Source organism: Cetorhinus maximus, chromosome 32, assembly GCF_964194155.1.
Source record: "Cetorhinus maximus chromosome 32, sCetMax3.hap1.1, whole genome shotgun sequence".
Taxonomy (NCBI): Eukaryota; Metazoa; Chordata; class Chondrichthyes; order Lamniformes; family Cetorhinidae; genus Cetorhinus; species Cetorhinus maximus.
The window spans coordinates 12,595,015-12,613,892 of record NC_135910.1 but is presented as its reverse complement, the minus strand read 5'-3'; the positions used below and the strand labels follow the sequence as shown (position 1 = coordinate 12,613,892).

The following is an 18,878-nucleotide window of genomic DNA, read 5'->3' as shown; positions in this document are numbered from 1 at the left end:
ACATTATTGCTGGTTGGTAAGAGGCCAGTTCCCCTGTAGCTGTATAAATGGAGCATTATTACCAGCTCCACATAACATCTGTCGTACAGGAGCAATTGGGCGAGCTGCAAGGAAAATCTTCGCCGCTTCCCGAGAATAGCTCATTCCTCCTGCTCTTACTATCGCTTTCCCCAACCTCGGACGCAACTCCGAATGAGTACGGCTGGCGCATTGCGGCCTCCCGTGTCAAAAAAGCCGGCCGCTCTTTCCCTTACCACCCCCCCCAGCCCCCACCACAAAAAAAATGGCGCGCGCGCGATACGAGCTGCTATTGGGTGGCTGAAGGATGACCTTTCCATTTAATTGAAGGCTTTACCTCATCGTGGGGGCTTGGTCAGGGATGGATTTTGTCGATCACTAACCCAGGGCAGAGCTTAGGCCTCACGCCGCATTTGACCCTCTCTGCCTTGGCCAGATGTGCCCTCAGTACACCCAGGGTTGCCTCTCCTGACCCTTAACCTCCACTGCAAAGGGCTTTGGCGCAAACGCTAGGGGGGGTTGGAGGTGGTGGTGTGATGTGGTTGTGGTAGGGGGGGCAAGCGGACAGAATTGGCCATGGGGCCAATACCTCACCCTGGTGAGAGTCGGCCTTTGAGAGCGAGAGGGTGGAGAAATTGGCAGAGAGGGGGGGGGTGGCGAGGATCGAGCCTGCCGAGTGTGAGAGAGGCGGGTAGCTGGGAGGACGCTGGGGTTTGCGGCTGGAATGTGCCACTTCCAGTGTCGTCTGCCACTGGGAACCGAACTCCCGGACCACGGGAATGCTAACAGAGCAGCGCGCACGTCTAAAGCGTCCCATTGTTGCCTTTCCTCAGCACAAGGGTTCCCTTTGTGTCCCGGGGACCAGTGCAGAGGTCGAAAGGGCGCAGAAAACATTTGCTGCGGGAGGATCTTTTCTTTTTTTTTTCTTTCTTTGTTTAGCTGTTTCCTCTTTGCTTTGTTTGATTTCTGCCTGTTCGACAGCAAAACCCAGAACCAGCCGTAACCTTTCCCGGCACTCGGCAGGATGGCGTGGTCAGCGAGCGATCAGCTGACTTCTGGGGAGGAGAGTGGGCACCGGCTGCCCTGTCCTGAGCATTCCCTGGTTTCCCGCTGTGAAGACCTGCTGCCCGTACCCTAGTCCATCACACGCTCCGTCCCTGTGCCCGCTGGTCAGCATTGACTCCCCAGCCCAGCAACGCCTCAGTTTTAAAATTCTCATCCTTGTTTTGAAATCCCTCCATGGCCTCACCCACCCCCCCTTCCCCATCTCTGTAATCGCCTCCAGCCCTCCGAGATCTCCACCCTCCTCCTCTTGCGAATCTCTTATTTCCACCGCTCCCCCCAATCTTAAAGACCCCTAGCAGCCCCACTCAGAATAAAAAAAACAGTCACACGTGGGCATGGACTGGTACTGGTCCAAACTGGGGTTCCATTTTAAGGTATACAGCTCGGACCAGCACCACGCTCTCGATACAGGGCGAGTACTAAACCTGGTGTCAAAGGGCTGCAGGTAAGGTCATCTCTATAGATGGATGGACATTGTGGACGGGCGCTTTCCTCTTGACCTCGTCCCCACCAGGGCTCCCAGACATTCAACAATGCCACCTGCCTCATGCCAACAGGTTAATGATGCCCATTTCTCCTAAAGCCTGGGGCACCACGCGAATGCATACACCTGGCCTAGGTACAACAGGGGGCAAGTCTGTTTAAAGTGGAGGCTATCCAGGGCTCTGGCCGGTCAGGAGAAGATGGAGATGGAAGTGTGGAAAATGGAAGTGAACAACACTCCTGTGCCCGCTGACCTACGTTGGCTCCAAGTCCAGCATCATCTGTTTCAAAATTCCCATCCTTCTTTACAAATCCCCCCCCTGACCTCACCCCTCCATATCTCTGGTATCCCCTCCATACCTCTGAGATCTCAGCACTCCCATATTTCTGGCCCCTTCCATGTTCCCAGTTTTAATCGTTTCACCATTGGCAGCTGTTCAGCCCTAAGCTCTGGAATTCACTCCTTAAATCTCTTCATCTCTCTCTCTCTCTCTCCCTCCCTCCTCCTTTAAGATGTTTCTCAGAATCATCATACCTGCCCGAGCTTTTAGTCACCTGCCCTAATGTTTCCTAAGGTGAAACGGTGTCAGATTTTGTTTGCTTAGGCTCCTGTGATGCAATTTGGGATGCTTTACATTAAAGGTGCTATATAAATGCACGTTGTTGTTTGGATTCTGGTCAGTATGTGGCAAAATGCTAATTTTTCAGAGGGTCCCCATAAATGTGTCAGTGTTTATTAGAGGGTGCCAAGGGATGTTAATATTAACAAAGGGAACTGGGAAGTTTGTCAGTATTTACAGGGTGCCCTTGAGAGTGCGTCAGTATTTATAGAGAGCACCAGTATTTATAGAGAGCACCCGGGAGTGTGTCAGTATGTACAGGGGGTGCCTGGGAGTGCGTCTGTATTTACAGAGAGTCCCCTGAGAGTGTGCCAGTATTTGCAGGAGGTCCCCGAGAGTGTGCCAGTATTTATAGAGAGCACCCGGGAGTGTGACAGTATTTACAGGGGGTCCCCGGGAGTGCGTCTGTATTTACAGAGAGTCCCCGGGAGTGCGTCTGTATTAACAGGGGGTCCCCGGGAGTGCGTCTGTATTTACAGAGAGTCCCTGGGAGTGCGTCTGTATTTACAGAGAGCTCCCAGGAGTGTGTAGGTATTTACAGGGCGTCTCTGGCAGTGTGTCAGTATTTACAGGGTGTCTCCAGGAGTGCGTCTGTATTTACAGGGTGTCTTCAGGAGTGTGTCAGTATTTACAGGGTGTCTCCAGGAGTGCGTCTGTATTTACAAGGGGCCCCTCGGACTGTGTCAGTATGTTTAGGGGGCGCCCCCCGGGAGTGTGTCAGTACTTTTAGGGGGTCTCCGGGTGTGCGTGTTAGGATTTAAAGGGGTTCCTTGGGAATGTGTCAACATTTGCAGTGTTTCCCAGTACTGCCTCAATGCCTTAGCAACTAAGAACCCAGTGGTGGTCTGAGAGAGCAGGACAACGATGAAGCAGTTCTTTAAAATATAGATTTCTGCTGTTTATTCTCTGTATTTTAATTATTTCAAATTTGCCTGCTTTTAAATAAAATGTGCTCACTGGTTTTCAGTTTTGTGAAGCAATGTCTTCTTTTATTACCACAGGCAGTCTGGCCTGAACTGCCATTGTAGCTACATATAAATTTCAGCCTTTTTATTTATGCTTTCGTGGGACATGGGCATTGTTGGCAAGGCCAATATTTGTTGCCCATCCCTAATTGCCCTTCAAACTGAGTGGCTTACTAGGCCATTTCAGAGGGCAGTTAAGAGTAAACCACATTGCTGTGTGGTCTGGCATCACATGTAGGCCAGAACCAGGCAAAGAGGGCAGATTTCCTTCCTTGAAGGACATTCATGAACCAGATGGGTTTTTATGACAATCAACGATAGCTTCATAGTCATCATTACTGAGACTAATTTTATCATTCCACATTTTATTAATTGTATTAAATTCCACCAGCTGCCATAGCGGGATTTGAACTCATGACACCAGGGCATTCACCTGAGCCTCAGGATTACTAATCCAGTGATATCACCACTAGGCCACCACCTACAGGGTTGTGTACAGTACAGTACAGTACAGTCCAGACCAGTTAAGAACAACAGGTTTGTTTCCCAGTAGGACACCAATGAACCCCCACCCCGGGCTTTAATGGCAGTTCAATAGCTTCACCTTCTCAGTGGGTAGTGCTCCTCAGCTCTGAGTCAGAAGGTTGAGGGTTCAAATCCCACTCCAGAAACTTGTGGCTGACTGGTGCGGAGGGTGCACTGGCAGAGGTGTTATTTTTCAGATGAGACATTTAACTAGGCCCTGGTCTGCCCTCTCGTGTGGGTGGAACAGATCCCATGGGGCGCTATTTGAAGAAGAACAGGGTTATTCTCCCCATCGTCCTGGGCTAATATTTACCCTTTAACATCACAAAAGAAAAATGATCCGGCGATTTATCACATTGCTGTTTGTGGGATCTTGCTGTGTGCAGGCTGGCTGCTACATTCAAACTGTGACCATGGGGGTGTTCGGAGGTTGTGAAAGGCGCTAAGTAAATGCAAGTTTTGCTTTGACCCCTTTGCTTACTGACAACAATTTACTATTTCCAGATTAAGAATCAGCTTAGATAAAAGCAAAATGCTGCGGATGCTGGAAATCGGAAACAAAAACAGAAAATGCCGGAAAAACTCAGCAGCATCTGCGGAGAGAAAGACAGAGTTAACATTTTGAGTCTGTATGACTCTTCTTCAGAGCTCTGATTAAGGCACACATGGTGCCCTCTGAAGGGAGTTCTTTGTAATTTTTTTTTATTCTTTCATGGGATGTGGGCACTGCCAACATTTGTTGCCCATCCCTAATTGCCCCTTGAACTGAGTGGCATGGCATGGCACACCCATCTCAGAGGGCAGTTCAGAGTCAACCACATTGCATAGGTCAGACCAGGTAAGGGCAGCAGATTTCTTTCCCTAAGGGAGCATTTGGGAACCCAATGGGTTCTCGCAGCAACGACAGTTGTTATTGGCACCATCACTGCTGTCTAACTTTATAATTCCAGATTTATTAATTGAACTTTAGCTGCCTTGGTGGGATTTGAACCCATGTCCCTAAAGTATTAGTTTGGATTAGTAGGCCAGTAACATAACCACTACTCCACCATCTCCTCTGTCTTTCATGGCCTCAAGGGACACCCAGTTTGATGACTTATCCAAGGCAGCAGGAACCGTGGAACTTCAACCTGCCTTGTCGGGATCAGTGACACGTTTAAGTGGAGGCAGGCAGGGGGAGGCCATATGACCCCTCAGGTTTGCCCTGCCATTCGATAACATGGCTGAGCTCCTCCCTCAGCTCCACCCCCCCCCGCCCTATCTCTATATTCCTCCATTCCCTTAGTACCCCAAACACTATTGATCACAGCCTTTAATATACTCAATGACTGAACATCCGCAGCCCTCTGGGATAAAGAATTCCAAAGATTCACCAGAATCTTTTCCTTACCATGACACTGAGTGGCTGACCCCTTATTCTGAGACTATGATCCCTAATTACAGATCCTGCAGCCAGGGGGAACATCCAGCCAACCTCAACCCTGCCGCTTAAGCCCTGTGCCACGTGGAAAAAACAAAGATGGGCGACGCTCCTTGTCGGGCACAGATCTCTGGTTGAGCCATCTTCTCCAGAAGCCTTCCTATTAACATAGCAACACCGAGTGGTCAGGTCGAAGGATATACTTACCTCCAGAGGGCTAACTAAGGTTCTCTATGATTTCTGGCTTGTTCTGTGAGGGAAGATTGTATAGATTAGGCCTGTACCATCTTAGAAAAATCAAGTGACCTCACTGAAATGTGAGAAACTCTTTGGAGGGCTTGACAGGGTCTTTTTTTTTAATTCATTCACGGGATGTGGGCTTCGCTGGCTGGGCCAGCATTTATTGTTTTTTGAAAAGAAGAAGAAGAAGAGTCATCCCAACTCGAAACGTTAACTCTGCTTCTCTCTCCACAGACGCTGCCGGACCTGCTGAGTTTTCCCAGCATTTTCTGTATTTGTTTCAGCTTTCCTGCATCCGCAGCATTTTGCTTGCGTGATCTGGTTGAATATCGGAGCAGGCTCGAAGGGCCGAATGGCCATCTTCTCTGACGTTCTTATTGTGGATTTCTATTCAAGTAGGTGGTTCTGACAAGGAGTTAAACATCTGGCGGAGAGAGCAGTGGAATGACTGATCACAAACTTAGCAGTTTAGCAAGTTCGCAGTGCGTGCTTTGCCGTGTGAGTGTTGGTGACAGAGTGCTGCAGTGAATGAAGGTTGGCCCTTTATTGTGCAAATAGAGGACTGAAGCAACGAGTCTCCACGGGTCCCGCAGCAGAATATAACAGACGGTTGGTTAGTCTCAGATGTCAGAAGTTTGAATATTCAATTAGAAGAGCTAATCCACAGCTGTAGGGTGGAAGCCAGTACAATCCATACAGCTGTCAAAGTTGCATAGAACGTACAGCAGAGAAACAAACTGTTCAACCCAACGAGACTGTGCTGGTGTTTATCCTCCGCATAAGCCTCGTCCCAACCTACTTCATCTCACCTTATCGCCGTAACCTTCAGTTCCTTTCTCTCTAATGTGTTTATATCTGGCATCCCTTTAGCCCTATGCCCCTTGCCAGGGCCACTCCCTGTGGCAGCGAGTTCCGCTCTGAAAGTTGCGCGAGTTTTGTCTTCTTTCTGGCCCCGCGCAGCTCATTAGCGACTCCAAATTGTGGCGGTCAGTTTGGAGTGTGTCTTCCTCACGAGGCTGAGAGTTGCAGGCGGTTTGATTGAGGTGTGTACCACGACGTTGGGACTAGATTGTGTTTATGCAGACCACTTGCATCAACGGGATGGGCTACACAGGACATAAGGGCCACCCTCACTCGTGAGGGCAGAACAAGGTCCTGAGGCTCTTTTCTCAAGAGAATGATGGATCTGTGGAACGGCCTGTAGGCTGGTGACAGTGAACGTTGATTTGCTGCAAGCTGGACCTGTTTTTGGCTGGTGGTGGACATCACCTCCTAGATTCCAGTCATATACTTCAGAGTCAGAGTGACCTCCTAGACTAGTTTTGGTTGCTTTTTCAAAAAATTTATTCACAGGATGTGGGCGCTGCTGATAAAAACCAGCATTTGTTGCCCATCCCTAATTGCCCCTTGAGAAGGTGGTGGGTGAGCCGCCTTCTTGAACCGCTGCATTCCCTGTGGTGTAGGTACACCCACAGTGCTGTTAGGGAGGGAGTTCCAGGATTTTGACCCAGCGACAGTGAAGGAACGGCGATATATTTCCAAGTCAGGATCGTGAGTGACTTGGAGGGGAACTTCCAGTGGTGGTGTTCGCATGTGTCTGCTGCCCTTGTCCTTCGAGGTGGTAGAGGATGTGGGTTTGGAAGGTGCTGTCGAAGGAGCCTTGGTGACTTTCTGCAGTGCATCTTGTAGATGGTACACATACTGCTGCTACTGTGCATCAGTGGTGAAGGGAGTGAATGGTTAAGATTTCCTCTGCTTTGTCCTGAATGATATCGAAAGTCTTGAGCATTGTTGGAGCTGCACTCATCCAGGCAAGTGGGGAGTATTCCATCGCACTCCTGACTTGTGCCTTGTAGATGGTGGACAGGCTTTTGGGAGTCAGGAGGTGAGTTACTCATCGCCTCTGACCTAAAGTGGTTGGAGAGGAATTTTCGTGATTTACTTCCTTAATTGATATGGGTTTTTATCTTTTGCCTCAAACTAACCCAGTGATCACATGATACTAGATGGACAGGGCGTGTCTATTGATACACAGGATATCCCAGCTGAATGGGACAAGCTAGAGGAACCATCTTATCATTTCCTGTCTGTTATGTTTGTGTATTTTTGCTGGACCTCTACCACGGAATGGCTCCTGCATTTGTCTGCTGAGAACCAATCATTACGCTTCCAATTCATGTGACAACAATGTTCAGCGCACCACGGAGGGAGTGACACACTGTCGGAAGTGCTGTCTTTCGGATGAGACATTAAGCCAAGGTCCCATCTGTCCTCTCCGGTGGATGTAGAAGATCCCATGGCACTATTTTGAAGCAGGGCAGGGAATTCTCCCCAATGTCTGGGACAATATTTATCCCTCCACCAACATCACAAGAACAGATTACCTGGTCGTTATCACATTGCTGTTTGTGGGAGCTTGCTGTGCACAAATTGGCTGCCGCATTTCTGACATTACAACAGTGACTACACTTCACAAGTATTTTGCTGGGTGTGAAGCACTTTGGGAAGTCTTGAGTTTGTGAAAGGCACTATATAAATGCAAGTCTTTTGGCAGGTCTGGTGCTGGACCTGCGTCGTTGGCAGTCCCTCGGGATTGAGGGTGACGTCCGTTAGGCTTGGCTTCAGATGACTGAGGAGCCCAATTCTGGATCCACATGTCCTTCCGCAGTGTGGGGGCACATTGTTACGCAGGGGAGTGGAAATTGCAGCCCAGGGTTGGCTTCCCTCTCCTTCCTCTGCCGCTCTGTGTCGCAGAGTGCCTCGATGGACCAGGGGGCGCCATGTCAAGCGATCGGCAGCATTCTCAGGAGTTGGTGTTAATGCTTCGGTGCTTGAGGGCGACCTTGAGCGCATCCTTATACCTTTTCCTTTGGCTGTGGGAAGAGAACCTGCCGAGGGAGGTGGTTTTCAGGCATCTGGATGCAATGGCCCGTTGGTTCTGCAGGAGCGAGGCTTCAATGCTGGTAGACACGGCTTCATGGAGGATGCTCACATTGGCCCAGCCATCCTCCCATTTGACCCCCCCCAGGGTTTAAGACCATAAGACATAGGAGCAGAAATTAGGCCATTTGGCCCATCCAGTCTGCTCCGCTGTTCAATCATGGCTGATAAGTTTCTCAACCCCATTCTCCCCGTAACCTTTGATCCCCTTACCAATCAAGAACCTTTTGACACAAGCACTGCACCGCTGATGGAATCAGCTCTCAAGGGTGTTAGTAGATGTTTCACAGCTGCACTTCATTCATGGGCATCGCTGGCTAGGCCAGCATTTATTGCTCATCCTTAATTGCCCCTGCCCAGAGGGCAATTTTAATTTAAGGAGTCAACCACATTGCTGTGGGTTTGGGAGTCACACATAGGCCAGACCAGGCCCTTCCCTAAAGGGGCATTAGTGTACCAGATGGGTTTCATAGTTATCATTAGACCTTTAATTCCAGATATCTATTGAATTCAAATTCCACCGTCTGCCATGGTAGGATTTGAACCCAGGTCCCCTGAGCAGTACCCTGGGGTCCCTGGAACACTAGCCCAGTGACAGTACCACTATGCCACCACCTCCCACTTGCAACCCAGCAGCTGTGAGTTCAAATTTTACACGACAGGTTGATAAATCAAATTCCGGAGAGCGGACTGATTGATTAATGACCTTCAAGGAAGAGAATCTGTCATTCCCTACATGGCTTGGCCTGTGTTCCAATTTCACTCTATATGTTTACACGCTTGATGCTCCCTAAAGTGCTCTGACAAGCCGCTCCGTGGTAAGAATCGCATCCAGAAATCGAATTTTAAACAATTCTTTACAGCTTTTCGACCATGCACAGCACAAACGTAGCACATGGTCCCGAGGCCTGCCTGCAGGAGCCGATGAGTTACCTGGTCCAGTTTAGGCAAAGGCCTTCGGTAGGGTTGCCAACCACAATTGGGCTTATCCCTGGAGATTTCAGCCTGTGACCTCTTGCCTTTAACCTTGACCTCCCGCCATTGGGCGCCCCACACGCCAATCCTCGTGACACTCTTGCCTTCCCACGGCCAACTGGGAAGCAGTTAGACACTTTGTTACGTGATTGGATGATCATCGATGTGGGCATTTCCTGCTAGGGGAATTGGGTATAAAAGAAGGGAATTGTTGCTACAGCTATACAGGGCCTTAGTGAGATCATTTTGACCCCCATACTTAAGAAGGGATATACTTGCATTGGAAGCAGTTCAAAGAAGGCTCATTCGACTGATTCCTGGGACCAAGGGGTTATCTTATGAGGAAAGGTTGAGCAGGTTGGGCCTATGCCCATTGGAGTTTAGACGAATGAGTGGTGATTTTATTAAAACATATAAGATCCTGAGGGGGCTTGACAGGGTGGATACCGAGAGGATGTTTCCCCTTGTGGGGCAGTCTAGAACTAGGGGACAAGTTTAAAAATTAGGGGTCCCCCATTTAAGACTGAGATGAGGAGAATTGTTCTCTCTCTGAGGGTTGTTAGTCTGTGGAATTCTCTTCTGCAGAGGGCATTGGAGGATGGGTCATCGAATAAATTCAAGGCTGGATTTTTAATCGACAAAGGAGTCAAGGTTTATGGGAGGCAGACAGGAAAGTGGAGTTGAGGCCACTATCAGATCGGCCTTGATGTTATTGAGTGGCAGAGCAGGCTCGAGGGGCCGAATGGCCTACTCCTCCTCCTATTCTTGTGTTGACTGTCAGTCGACTAATTATGGAAACAAAATTTTTCGGATAAAATGAAAAACGCTCCATATCGCTTCGCACCCCTCTCAGTTCTCTCCTGGGTTTTGCTTGCTACAGTATCCTGGAAATTAGCCTTTGATTCTTGTAGACGCCAGGACAATCCTGGAGGGTTGATGACCTGTGTCTTTGGCACCGTGGCAACACTCTACGTTACCTGAGCTGTGATGAGCAGGTTGACGCTGAGCTGTGCCGGGCACAGGGGGCAAGAGCCTTGCCCTGCCTGGTACAGAAGCATCATTGGCCCTTCGGAATAATTGCACTTTCAAGTGTCATGATATTATAGATGGGCTGTCTGATATTGTGCCTGAAGGTGAATCAATTCGGCAAGACTGGGCCTGCAGTGTTACCAGTTTAGTCCTAAACACTGGATTACAGAAGACTTTGTGTGTTAAGCATTAAGTCTGCTTATATCCAATGCAGATGCTAGGTAGGGCTTTCAGCCCCACAGGCCCATGCTGGTATTTAAGATCTCCATAAGCCTTAAACATTTGCCCGGATGCCAGAGAGAGTTGTCCCGCTCTTCTTGAGTAATCAGGCCACAGGATTTTTAAAGTCCAGGGATAGGTTTAACGTCTCACTTGAGAGACAGCACCTCCAATACAGAAGCACCCCCTCAGTACTGTACTGGAGTGTCAGCCTGGATTTTTGTGCTCAAGTCTCTGGGGTGGAACTTGAACCCCACAACCTTCTGGCTCGAAAGCGAGAATGTCACCCACTGACTCATGGCTGACGCTGTGACGTGGTGTTGAGGTTAATGGGTTCCCCCGGTTCTGGGTAGATTGGGGATTAAGCAGCACGTAGTTGCAAATCACATCGAGGGCAGGTCAGCTGGAATAATTAATGTCAGAGATGGTGAGCCTCTGGTGAATACACTTGAGGCAGTGCATGTGCAGGGCACAGTCCGAACCAGAACCACAGAATAGTAGCAGCCTTGACCTTAACAATTATTTTTCGGACTCTCCACATGCCTTCACAAGGATTCTCACCTAGTGAATGTAAAAGATCCCACCAAAGGAGATTCATTCATCACATTGCTGTTTCTGGGATCTTTCTGTGTACTAATTGGCTGCTGTCTCCGCCTACATAACAACAGTGAATTCACTTCATACATCATCCATTATGTGTGGCGCTTTGGGGACCTGTTTTTTCATTCTTTCTTTCTTTGATCTCTCTTTCGCAATCTTCCTCTCTCTTTCTCTCTCTCTCTCTCTTTCTCTTTTCCTGTTTCTCTACCAGGCCGGATAGGACTGGGGCAAGGGAGTGGGATTGCAGCTCAAGTTTTGATGTTTGCTTGGACTAATGCATCCAGGGTCATGAGGTGCAGAAATAAGTCGAGTTCAAAAAAAATAAACGGCCTTATGTTTTAGGAGCACAGATTCTTGCTGTGCTATTCACCTCTGAGTAAAACCTCTTCGCACCTCAGCCAGCATCCACTGCATAGAGTCAGACTCCAGTAGGAAGAGGTGCTGGTACATTATTCCCCCTTCTCTTGTTCCTTGATTAAGGCGGTTTCTCACCCCATGCCCTCTGGTCAGGAGGGGTCGTAGCATCAATAGACTGCAGCTGCTTCTGTAGCAACCATAGCCAACGCTGCTTTTCTTCAGCCAGTATCACGGGCCAGTCACAATCGGACATTTATAGGCTTTCACCTTCCAAAGCAGCAGCTCCTCCATTGACTCCCAACAAGTGGTGTTAGTGGTGTGCTAAAGTACACTCAAAGAGGCCGGGTTGCTATGGCCAACGTGCACATTTACATGCATGTTGTCACCTGGAGCTGCGGCAGAGGCTGCGCCTCCCTTTCCATCCCATGGCTGAGCAGGAATCTCTCCCGCTCTTACCGCCTGCCATTGGCACGTGTTGGAGGGATTTGGCAGGTCGACGCTCAACCCATTTGCTCACATTCCTTGGCCATCAGGTCCTGGGGTGGGATCCAAACCTGGAGCTCCTGACTCAAAGGTAGGGACGTTACCCACTGCACCACAAGACCCCCCATAATCTTCCATCGAGAATCCAGTAATAAACCTGAAAACTGCTTGCCTGTGGCTGACAAGTATACCATGATCCTGGGATTTTACATAGAATTTAGAGCACAGAAACAGACCTTTTGGCCCATCTAGTCCGTGCTGGCATTTATTCTCCACTTGAGCCTCTTCTTGTCCTCCTTCATCTAACTCTATCAGTATAACCCTGTCTTCCTTTCTCCCTCGAATGCTAACCTAGCCTCCCCTCAAATCCAACCTCTCAACCACTTCAATTGGGAGTGACTAATACATTCTAACCACTCCCTGGATAAAGAAGCCCCTTCTGACTTCCATATCTGATTATTTGGTTTGTAACATGGCGACCAGAATTGTACGTTGTACTCCCAAGCGCGGCCTAACCAAGGCCCGAGCCAAGTTTAGGGTAACGTCTCTATTTTTCAATCCTCCCCATACTGGAAGTAAACCATAGTGGGATTTGTCACACCTTTTTAACCCCGGGCGGTGGGCACCCTTCTAGTAAGGTGCCCAATTGGCCAGCGGTTGCGTGGGCGCAGGCAGGGCCGATGACAGGCAGTTTGCCTGCGAAGGAGGTCGCGAGTGTGTCTGACCTTGATTCGTGTGCAGCAGGAATCAATAGTCAGATGGAGAGAAGAGACCCAGGCTGAACATTTGCCAGCCTACCCCACCCCGGCAAACCCTGCGCTAACTTAAGAATGTAAGAATTTATGAAATGGAGCCCGAGTAGGCCCCTCAAGCCTGCTCCGTCATTTAATAAGATCATGGCTGATCTTCTACCTCAACTCCACTTTCCTGCCCACTCCCCATATCCCTTGATTCCCTGCGAGACCAAAAATCTGTCCATTCCCGTCTTAAATGTATTCAACGATGGAGCATCTGCAGCCCTCTGGGGTAGAGAATTCCAAAGATTCACAGCCCTCTGAGTGAAGAAATTTCTCCTCATCTCAGTCCCAAACGATTGGCCCCTTATCCTGAGACTGAACCTCCATGTTCTAGATACCCCAGCCAGGGGAAAACAGCCTCGGAGTGTCTAGCTTGTCAAGCCCCTTCGCATGTTTCAATAAGATCGCCTCTCCTTCTTCTAAACTCCAGACAGCATAGACCCAATTTGCTCACCTCTTATCACCGGACAACCCTCTCACCCCTGGAACCAATCTAGTGAAACTTTGCTGCACCACTACCAGTGCAAATACATCCTTCCTTAAATATGAAGTCCAAAACTGCGCACAGTATTCTAGGTGTGGTCCCACCAAAGCCCTGTACAATTGTAGCAAGACTTAATTAATAATACAGAACCTGAGTATTGCTGAAAGCTTTTTATCTTGTACTCATCAGGACAGATTCACCAGAATACCAAATCTCAAAGAAAACAATCATTTATACTACATGAGAAGAGGGTGCCGATCGGTTGGCAAGTGGACTCTGATTGGTAGAGGCATTGCCATGTAAAATGCACTAGGGAACAGTTAACTGCCAAGCTTTGTTCAAATTCAAACCAAGCAGGTCAACTCTGATTGGTCAAGGCATTGTCATGGGAAAGAACCAGGGTTAGGCTGTCCCCAAGCCTTTGTTTAGTTGGAAAAGGCACTATGCATGGACATATTCTTTCTGTTTGTAAAGGACAAGACCCTGTGTGTGAATATATGTAGCTTCTAGCACACGTAAGTGAGCCTCACTGCAAGCCTGACTGATGATCTTAAATTGGTTTTCAGTGTAATTCTTAGCACAATCAGGATTGTTTAGCAAGTGCTGTCCAATTGCAGAATCACATCTAAGGATGGACACTATGTTCAGAGTTTTTCAACGAGCTGGTTGGATATTGTCTTAAATTTTTGGCACACTACCTTTCCAGGGTAATCTGAGGTAGACTAGGCACTTTTCAGGACTTAAAGTAGCGGCCTTAGATCCATCTGCGAGTTATACAGCAAGCAGTGATCTGATCAGGGTCGCCATTACCCTGCAGGAAGGCTTTGATGTGCCCAATTTCAGTATCAAGCTTGCGCAGTGAGCAAATGTCTGTTGATAAGGCCAGTCTTATAGCACGTAGAACTGTAGGAATCCTAACATGTATATTGACCATTGAAACTGGACTTGCAGTAGATAGTAGTAGAGAACCCATTGACAGATTTCTCAACCAGCAGGTCAAGGAAAGGGAGCTCTTAGACCGCTCCATTTCAAAGCTGAATTTGAGCGCAAGGTGAAGCCCATTAAGATGTGTAAGAAAATTCTTACGTGCAGCTGCAGATTCAAATGTAGCAAACGTATCATTCACGTATCGGAAATATGCAAGGGGTAGGAGATTAGGAGTCATTCCACCGACAACATGTTTCTTGTGGAAACTGACAAAGATGTTGGCGAGAGCTGGGCCTAGAAGGGGTCGATGTCAACATGGCCTCCTTAAAACTGAACTCAACTATCTGAGTTGCTGAGCTCATGAGTTCAATGAATACCATTTGAGATAATGGCGCTGGGTCTAGATCGCCATGATATAGTGACGTGGCGTAACTGTCTATGGCTCCCTTGAGCGGTAACATTAGTGAATAGGCTAGCAATCTCAAATGAGCACATGGACATGGCATCGCTATTGATATGCAAGACCTGTGAAGGAATCCTTCACCGTGTACGTGGAAAACTTGCTCAGAATTGGCCAATTCATGTTGTGCAGAACTGATTGGACAGCACTTGCTAAACAACCTTGATTGTGCTAAGAATTGCACTGACAACTAATTTAAGATTATCAGTCAGGCTTGCAGTGTGGCTAGAAGCTACATACATTCACACACAGGGGCCTGCCCTTTGCAAACAGAACAGGTCCACACATTGCAACATTTTCAACTAAACAAAAGCTTGAGGGACAGCCATTTCCTGGTTCATTCCCCATGGCAATGCCTTGACCAATCAGAGTTGAACTGCCTGGTTTGAATTTGCACAAAAGCTCATCAAGAACTGTTCCCTGGTGCATTTTCCATGGCAATGCCTCTACCAATCAGAGTCCGCTTGCCAACCAATCAGCACTCTTTTCTCATGCAGTATAAATTGTTGTTCCCTTCGAGATTTGGTATTCTTACAAATCTGTCCTGATGAGTACAAGACGAAAAACTTTGACAGCATGTCTCTTTTTTTCAGCAATACTTAAGGTTTCCTTATTCTTGGAATACAATAAAGGCCAACACGCCATTTGTCTTCCTGATTGCTTGCTGTACCTACATGCAAACTTCCTGTGTTGCTTGTATGAGCACACCCAAGTCCCCCTGAACATCAAAATTTGTAAGTTTCACCCCTTTTAAAGAATAAAAAAATGACTTAAAGAGATTCTGAAACCAATTGTACCAGCCTAACTGTTAAGAATGGCCAATTCAGCACATACCAAGGATTGAACTTAGGACTTCCTGTGACTCACTTCTATGTTGGACAGTCTACATGCCAACTGACCAATTGTGGGAGCGATGATTTTGATAATGATTTTAACCCACCAAACCAAAGCTGTTATGAGCAACTGAATTGCTGACTGCTGTAGCGGTCATTTCTGGCAGGTAGTGAATTATAAACCGTCGCTGTACAGTAAGCAAGAGAAAGCCAGATTGATTGTGTCAAATCCAACCTCATCTTCTTCTCTTGCCTCTCTTTTTAGGAGGTCAAGGTCATCTCAAGAAGCCAGCCAATCAGAAACCCTGTAGGGATGCTGTAAAGCCAGGTGACTCTGGGAAAGTGGCTGAATGTTAAAGATGGCAACCCAATACAACAATGAACTGAAATGTGTTAGCGTAGAGTGGGACTTCCTTCAAGGACTGCTCGTAAAGAACCAACCAGTCCCTTGGTAAGACTTGTGTGGCTTCATGCTGACCATGGGGGGAGGGGAGCAATGGTGGCATAGTGGTAATGTCACTGGACTAGTAACCAAGTGGCTCAATGTAATGCTATGGGGTGTAGGTTCAAATCCTGCCAGGGCAGCTGGTAGAGTTTAAATTCAGTTAATTAAAAATAATCTGGAATTGAAAGCTAGTCTCAGTAACAATGACTATCACCCTTATTATTGAAACCCATCTGGTTCACTAATGCCCTTTAGGGAAGGAAATCTGCCATCCTGACCTGGTCTGACTTACATGTGACTCCAGACCCACAGCAATGTGGTTGACTCTTAACTACCCTCTGAAGTGGCTGAGTGAGGCCCTCAGTTCAAGGGCAATTAGGGACGGGCAACAAAAGCTGGCCTTGCCAGCAATGCCCACATCCCATGAAAGAATTTTTAAAAAATCCAACTCTTTGTTGAATGAAATCTGTGGGGTTGGCAGAGGAGCAATAGTGATCCTTTTCCAACCAGTTGAACATGGCCCATCCATTAATCATCCAACATCATCATATACTCCAAGAGACCAGTGGCAAATCCCTTAATTGGATTAAGCTACAGCTTCCCGAAGTCAGATTATTATAATTGCAGCCAATCGCAACAGGAAATTGCACTCTGAAGGGTCAAAGGTTAAAAAGGATATTTAGGGACCATTAATAGAGTAAGATGTTGAACAGCATGTGTGAAATTATTAGTGTTTACTCTTCTCTTTGACCCTGCCTCAGCTCATCTGCTGCTGAAGCCCTCATTCATACCTTTGTTACCTCTAGACTCAGTGCTCTCCTGTCCACCCTCACACCTTGCATTATCCTTAAATCCAAATGCATCCAAAATGCTGCTGTCCGCTTCCTAACTCACACCAAGTCCATTTCACCCATGACCCTTTGCCAGCTGACGTACACTGGCTTCCTGTTCGGCAACACCCCGATTTCAAAATTCCCATTTTCCTTTTCAAATCCCTCCAAGGCCTTGCCGCCCCCTATCTCTGCAACTCCCTCCAGCTCCACAACCCTTCGGGATGTCTGCGCTCCCCCAATTCTGGCCTCTTGAGCATCCCCGATTTTCCTCATCTCACCATGGGTGGATGTGCCGTCAGCTGCCTAGGCCCCAAGCTCTGGAGTACCCTCCCTAAACCTCTCCGCCTCTCTACCTCGCTTTCCTCCTTTAAGACCCTCATTAAGACCTACCACTTTGACCAAGCTTTTGGTCACTTGACCTAAGGTCGCCTATGTGACTCGGTGTCACAATGTGTTTGACAAAAGCATTTTATTATGTTTAGGCGCTATATGAATTCAGATTGCTGTTGTTCTAATGTACTATAATGATAAGACTGAACAATCGGCATGTATGTTTAACTCGTTCATACCCAGTCCTTGGGACACTTCAAAGTGCCAGGGTAATCCATGCCAAGGCAGTCACAGCAGTAGGTGTAGACTCTTGTGATAAAATGCTTCCTCTGCCCATTCTCACTGAGTGGCATGATGAGCATTGGCGAGGAACTCTGCAGTTTCACTGACACAAGGAGGTGGCAAAGTGGCAGCAGAGACACCACACTTTGTAACACAGACTGTTGGTGATATCTGACAGTGTCCCTGCGGGTGTGTCAGTATTTACAGGGGATCCCTGGCAGTGCGTCTGTATTTACAGGGGGTCCCCAGGGAGTGTGTCTGTATTTACAGGGGGTCCCCAGGGAGTGTGTCAGTATTTACAGGGGGTCTCCGAGAGTGTGTCAGTATTTACAGGGCGTCCCCGGGGAGTGTGTCAGTATTTACAGGGGGTCCCCAGGGAGTGTGTCAGTATTTACAGGGGTTCCCCGGGGAGTGTGTCAGTATTTACAGGGGGTCCCCAGGGAGTGTGTCAGTATTTACAGGGGGTCCCCGGGGAGTGTGTCAGTATTTACAGGGGGTCCCCAGGGAGTGTGTCAGTATTTACAGGGGTCCCCAGGGAATGTGTCAGTATTTACAGGGGGTCCCGGGGAGTGTGTCAATATTTACAGTGGGCCCCCGGAGGGGTGTGTCAGTATTTATAGGGGATCCCTGAGAGTGTGTCAGTACTTTTAGTATGTCCATTGAAGTAGGTCAGTAGTCACAGGATGTGTGAGGAGTTGCGACAGTAGTTACGGGGATAGTCGGGGGGAGGTGACTGGTTGTGCGACCCCTTTACTGTTCCAGTTGTGCAGCAGCTAACTAAATCCCAGCCTGCACTCTGAACGAGGACAGCTATCTCTGAGACAATTCGCATTGAAACCAGGATTGCTACTGGTCTGTTTGACTCGTATGCAGACCCGGCAGTGCATGCACCCACTGAGCCACACACGGCGGCTCTGTTTCAGTGCGTGGAGTTTGAAGAATTGCACAGATAGTGGAGAAGGTGACTGTGAGGGTTGGGGTGGGTAGCAGAGGAAAGGTAAAGATATTCCCCAGAGCAGAATTACAGTTGAGGATAACCAAAGCACATTCAGCTGTAAGGAATGGACACTGTGAGCAAAGAGTGGACATTAATCTCTGTTCAGTTAATGGAAACATTCACTCAAATCCTTAAGCCCCTGACATCAAAACATGGAAGATTTGTGAGATGTTGTGTGCTAAATAACCTCCCCAGCCAATTGTGTTCAAGGTTTTGAGCGTAAGCGATATATAATGTGGAATGAAGAAAGGTTGGTGATGCTGATAATCTAAAATATAAAGGGAAAGTGTTGCGAATGCACAACAGGGTCAGTCAATGTCTGTGAAGAATGAAGGTTGGTGTGAAGATTTTGAGTCTCTGACCGTTCACCAGAGCTAAGCTGCTCTAGACTTGACCATGCTGATGCTTCTCTGGCTGGTCTCCCCTCTTCCACCCTGCATATACACCTGGACAAGTCCAAAATTCTGTTGCCTGCGTCAGAACTCACACCAAACCCCATTCACCCATCACCCCCTGTACTTGCTCTCCCGTATTGGTTCCTGATCCAGCAA

At 48.1% G+C, this 18,878-nt stretch overlaps 1 protein-coding gene across 1 annotated transcript in view; it reads left to right on the top strand.

The window, feature by feature from the left end:
- Positions 1-18,878, top strand: part of npas1 (neuronal PAS domain protein 1) — a 414,556-nt gene that overhangs the window by 103,606 nt on the left and 292,072 nt on the right. The window contains exon 2 of the mRNA XM_078533317.1: positions 15,706-15,891. Within this exon, the coding sequence (XP_078389443.1) occupies positions 15,791-15,891 (101 nt within the window). The 5' untranslated portion in view covers positions 15,706-15,790. The remainder of the gene's footprint in view (positions 1-15,705; positions 15,892-18,878) is intronic.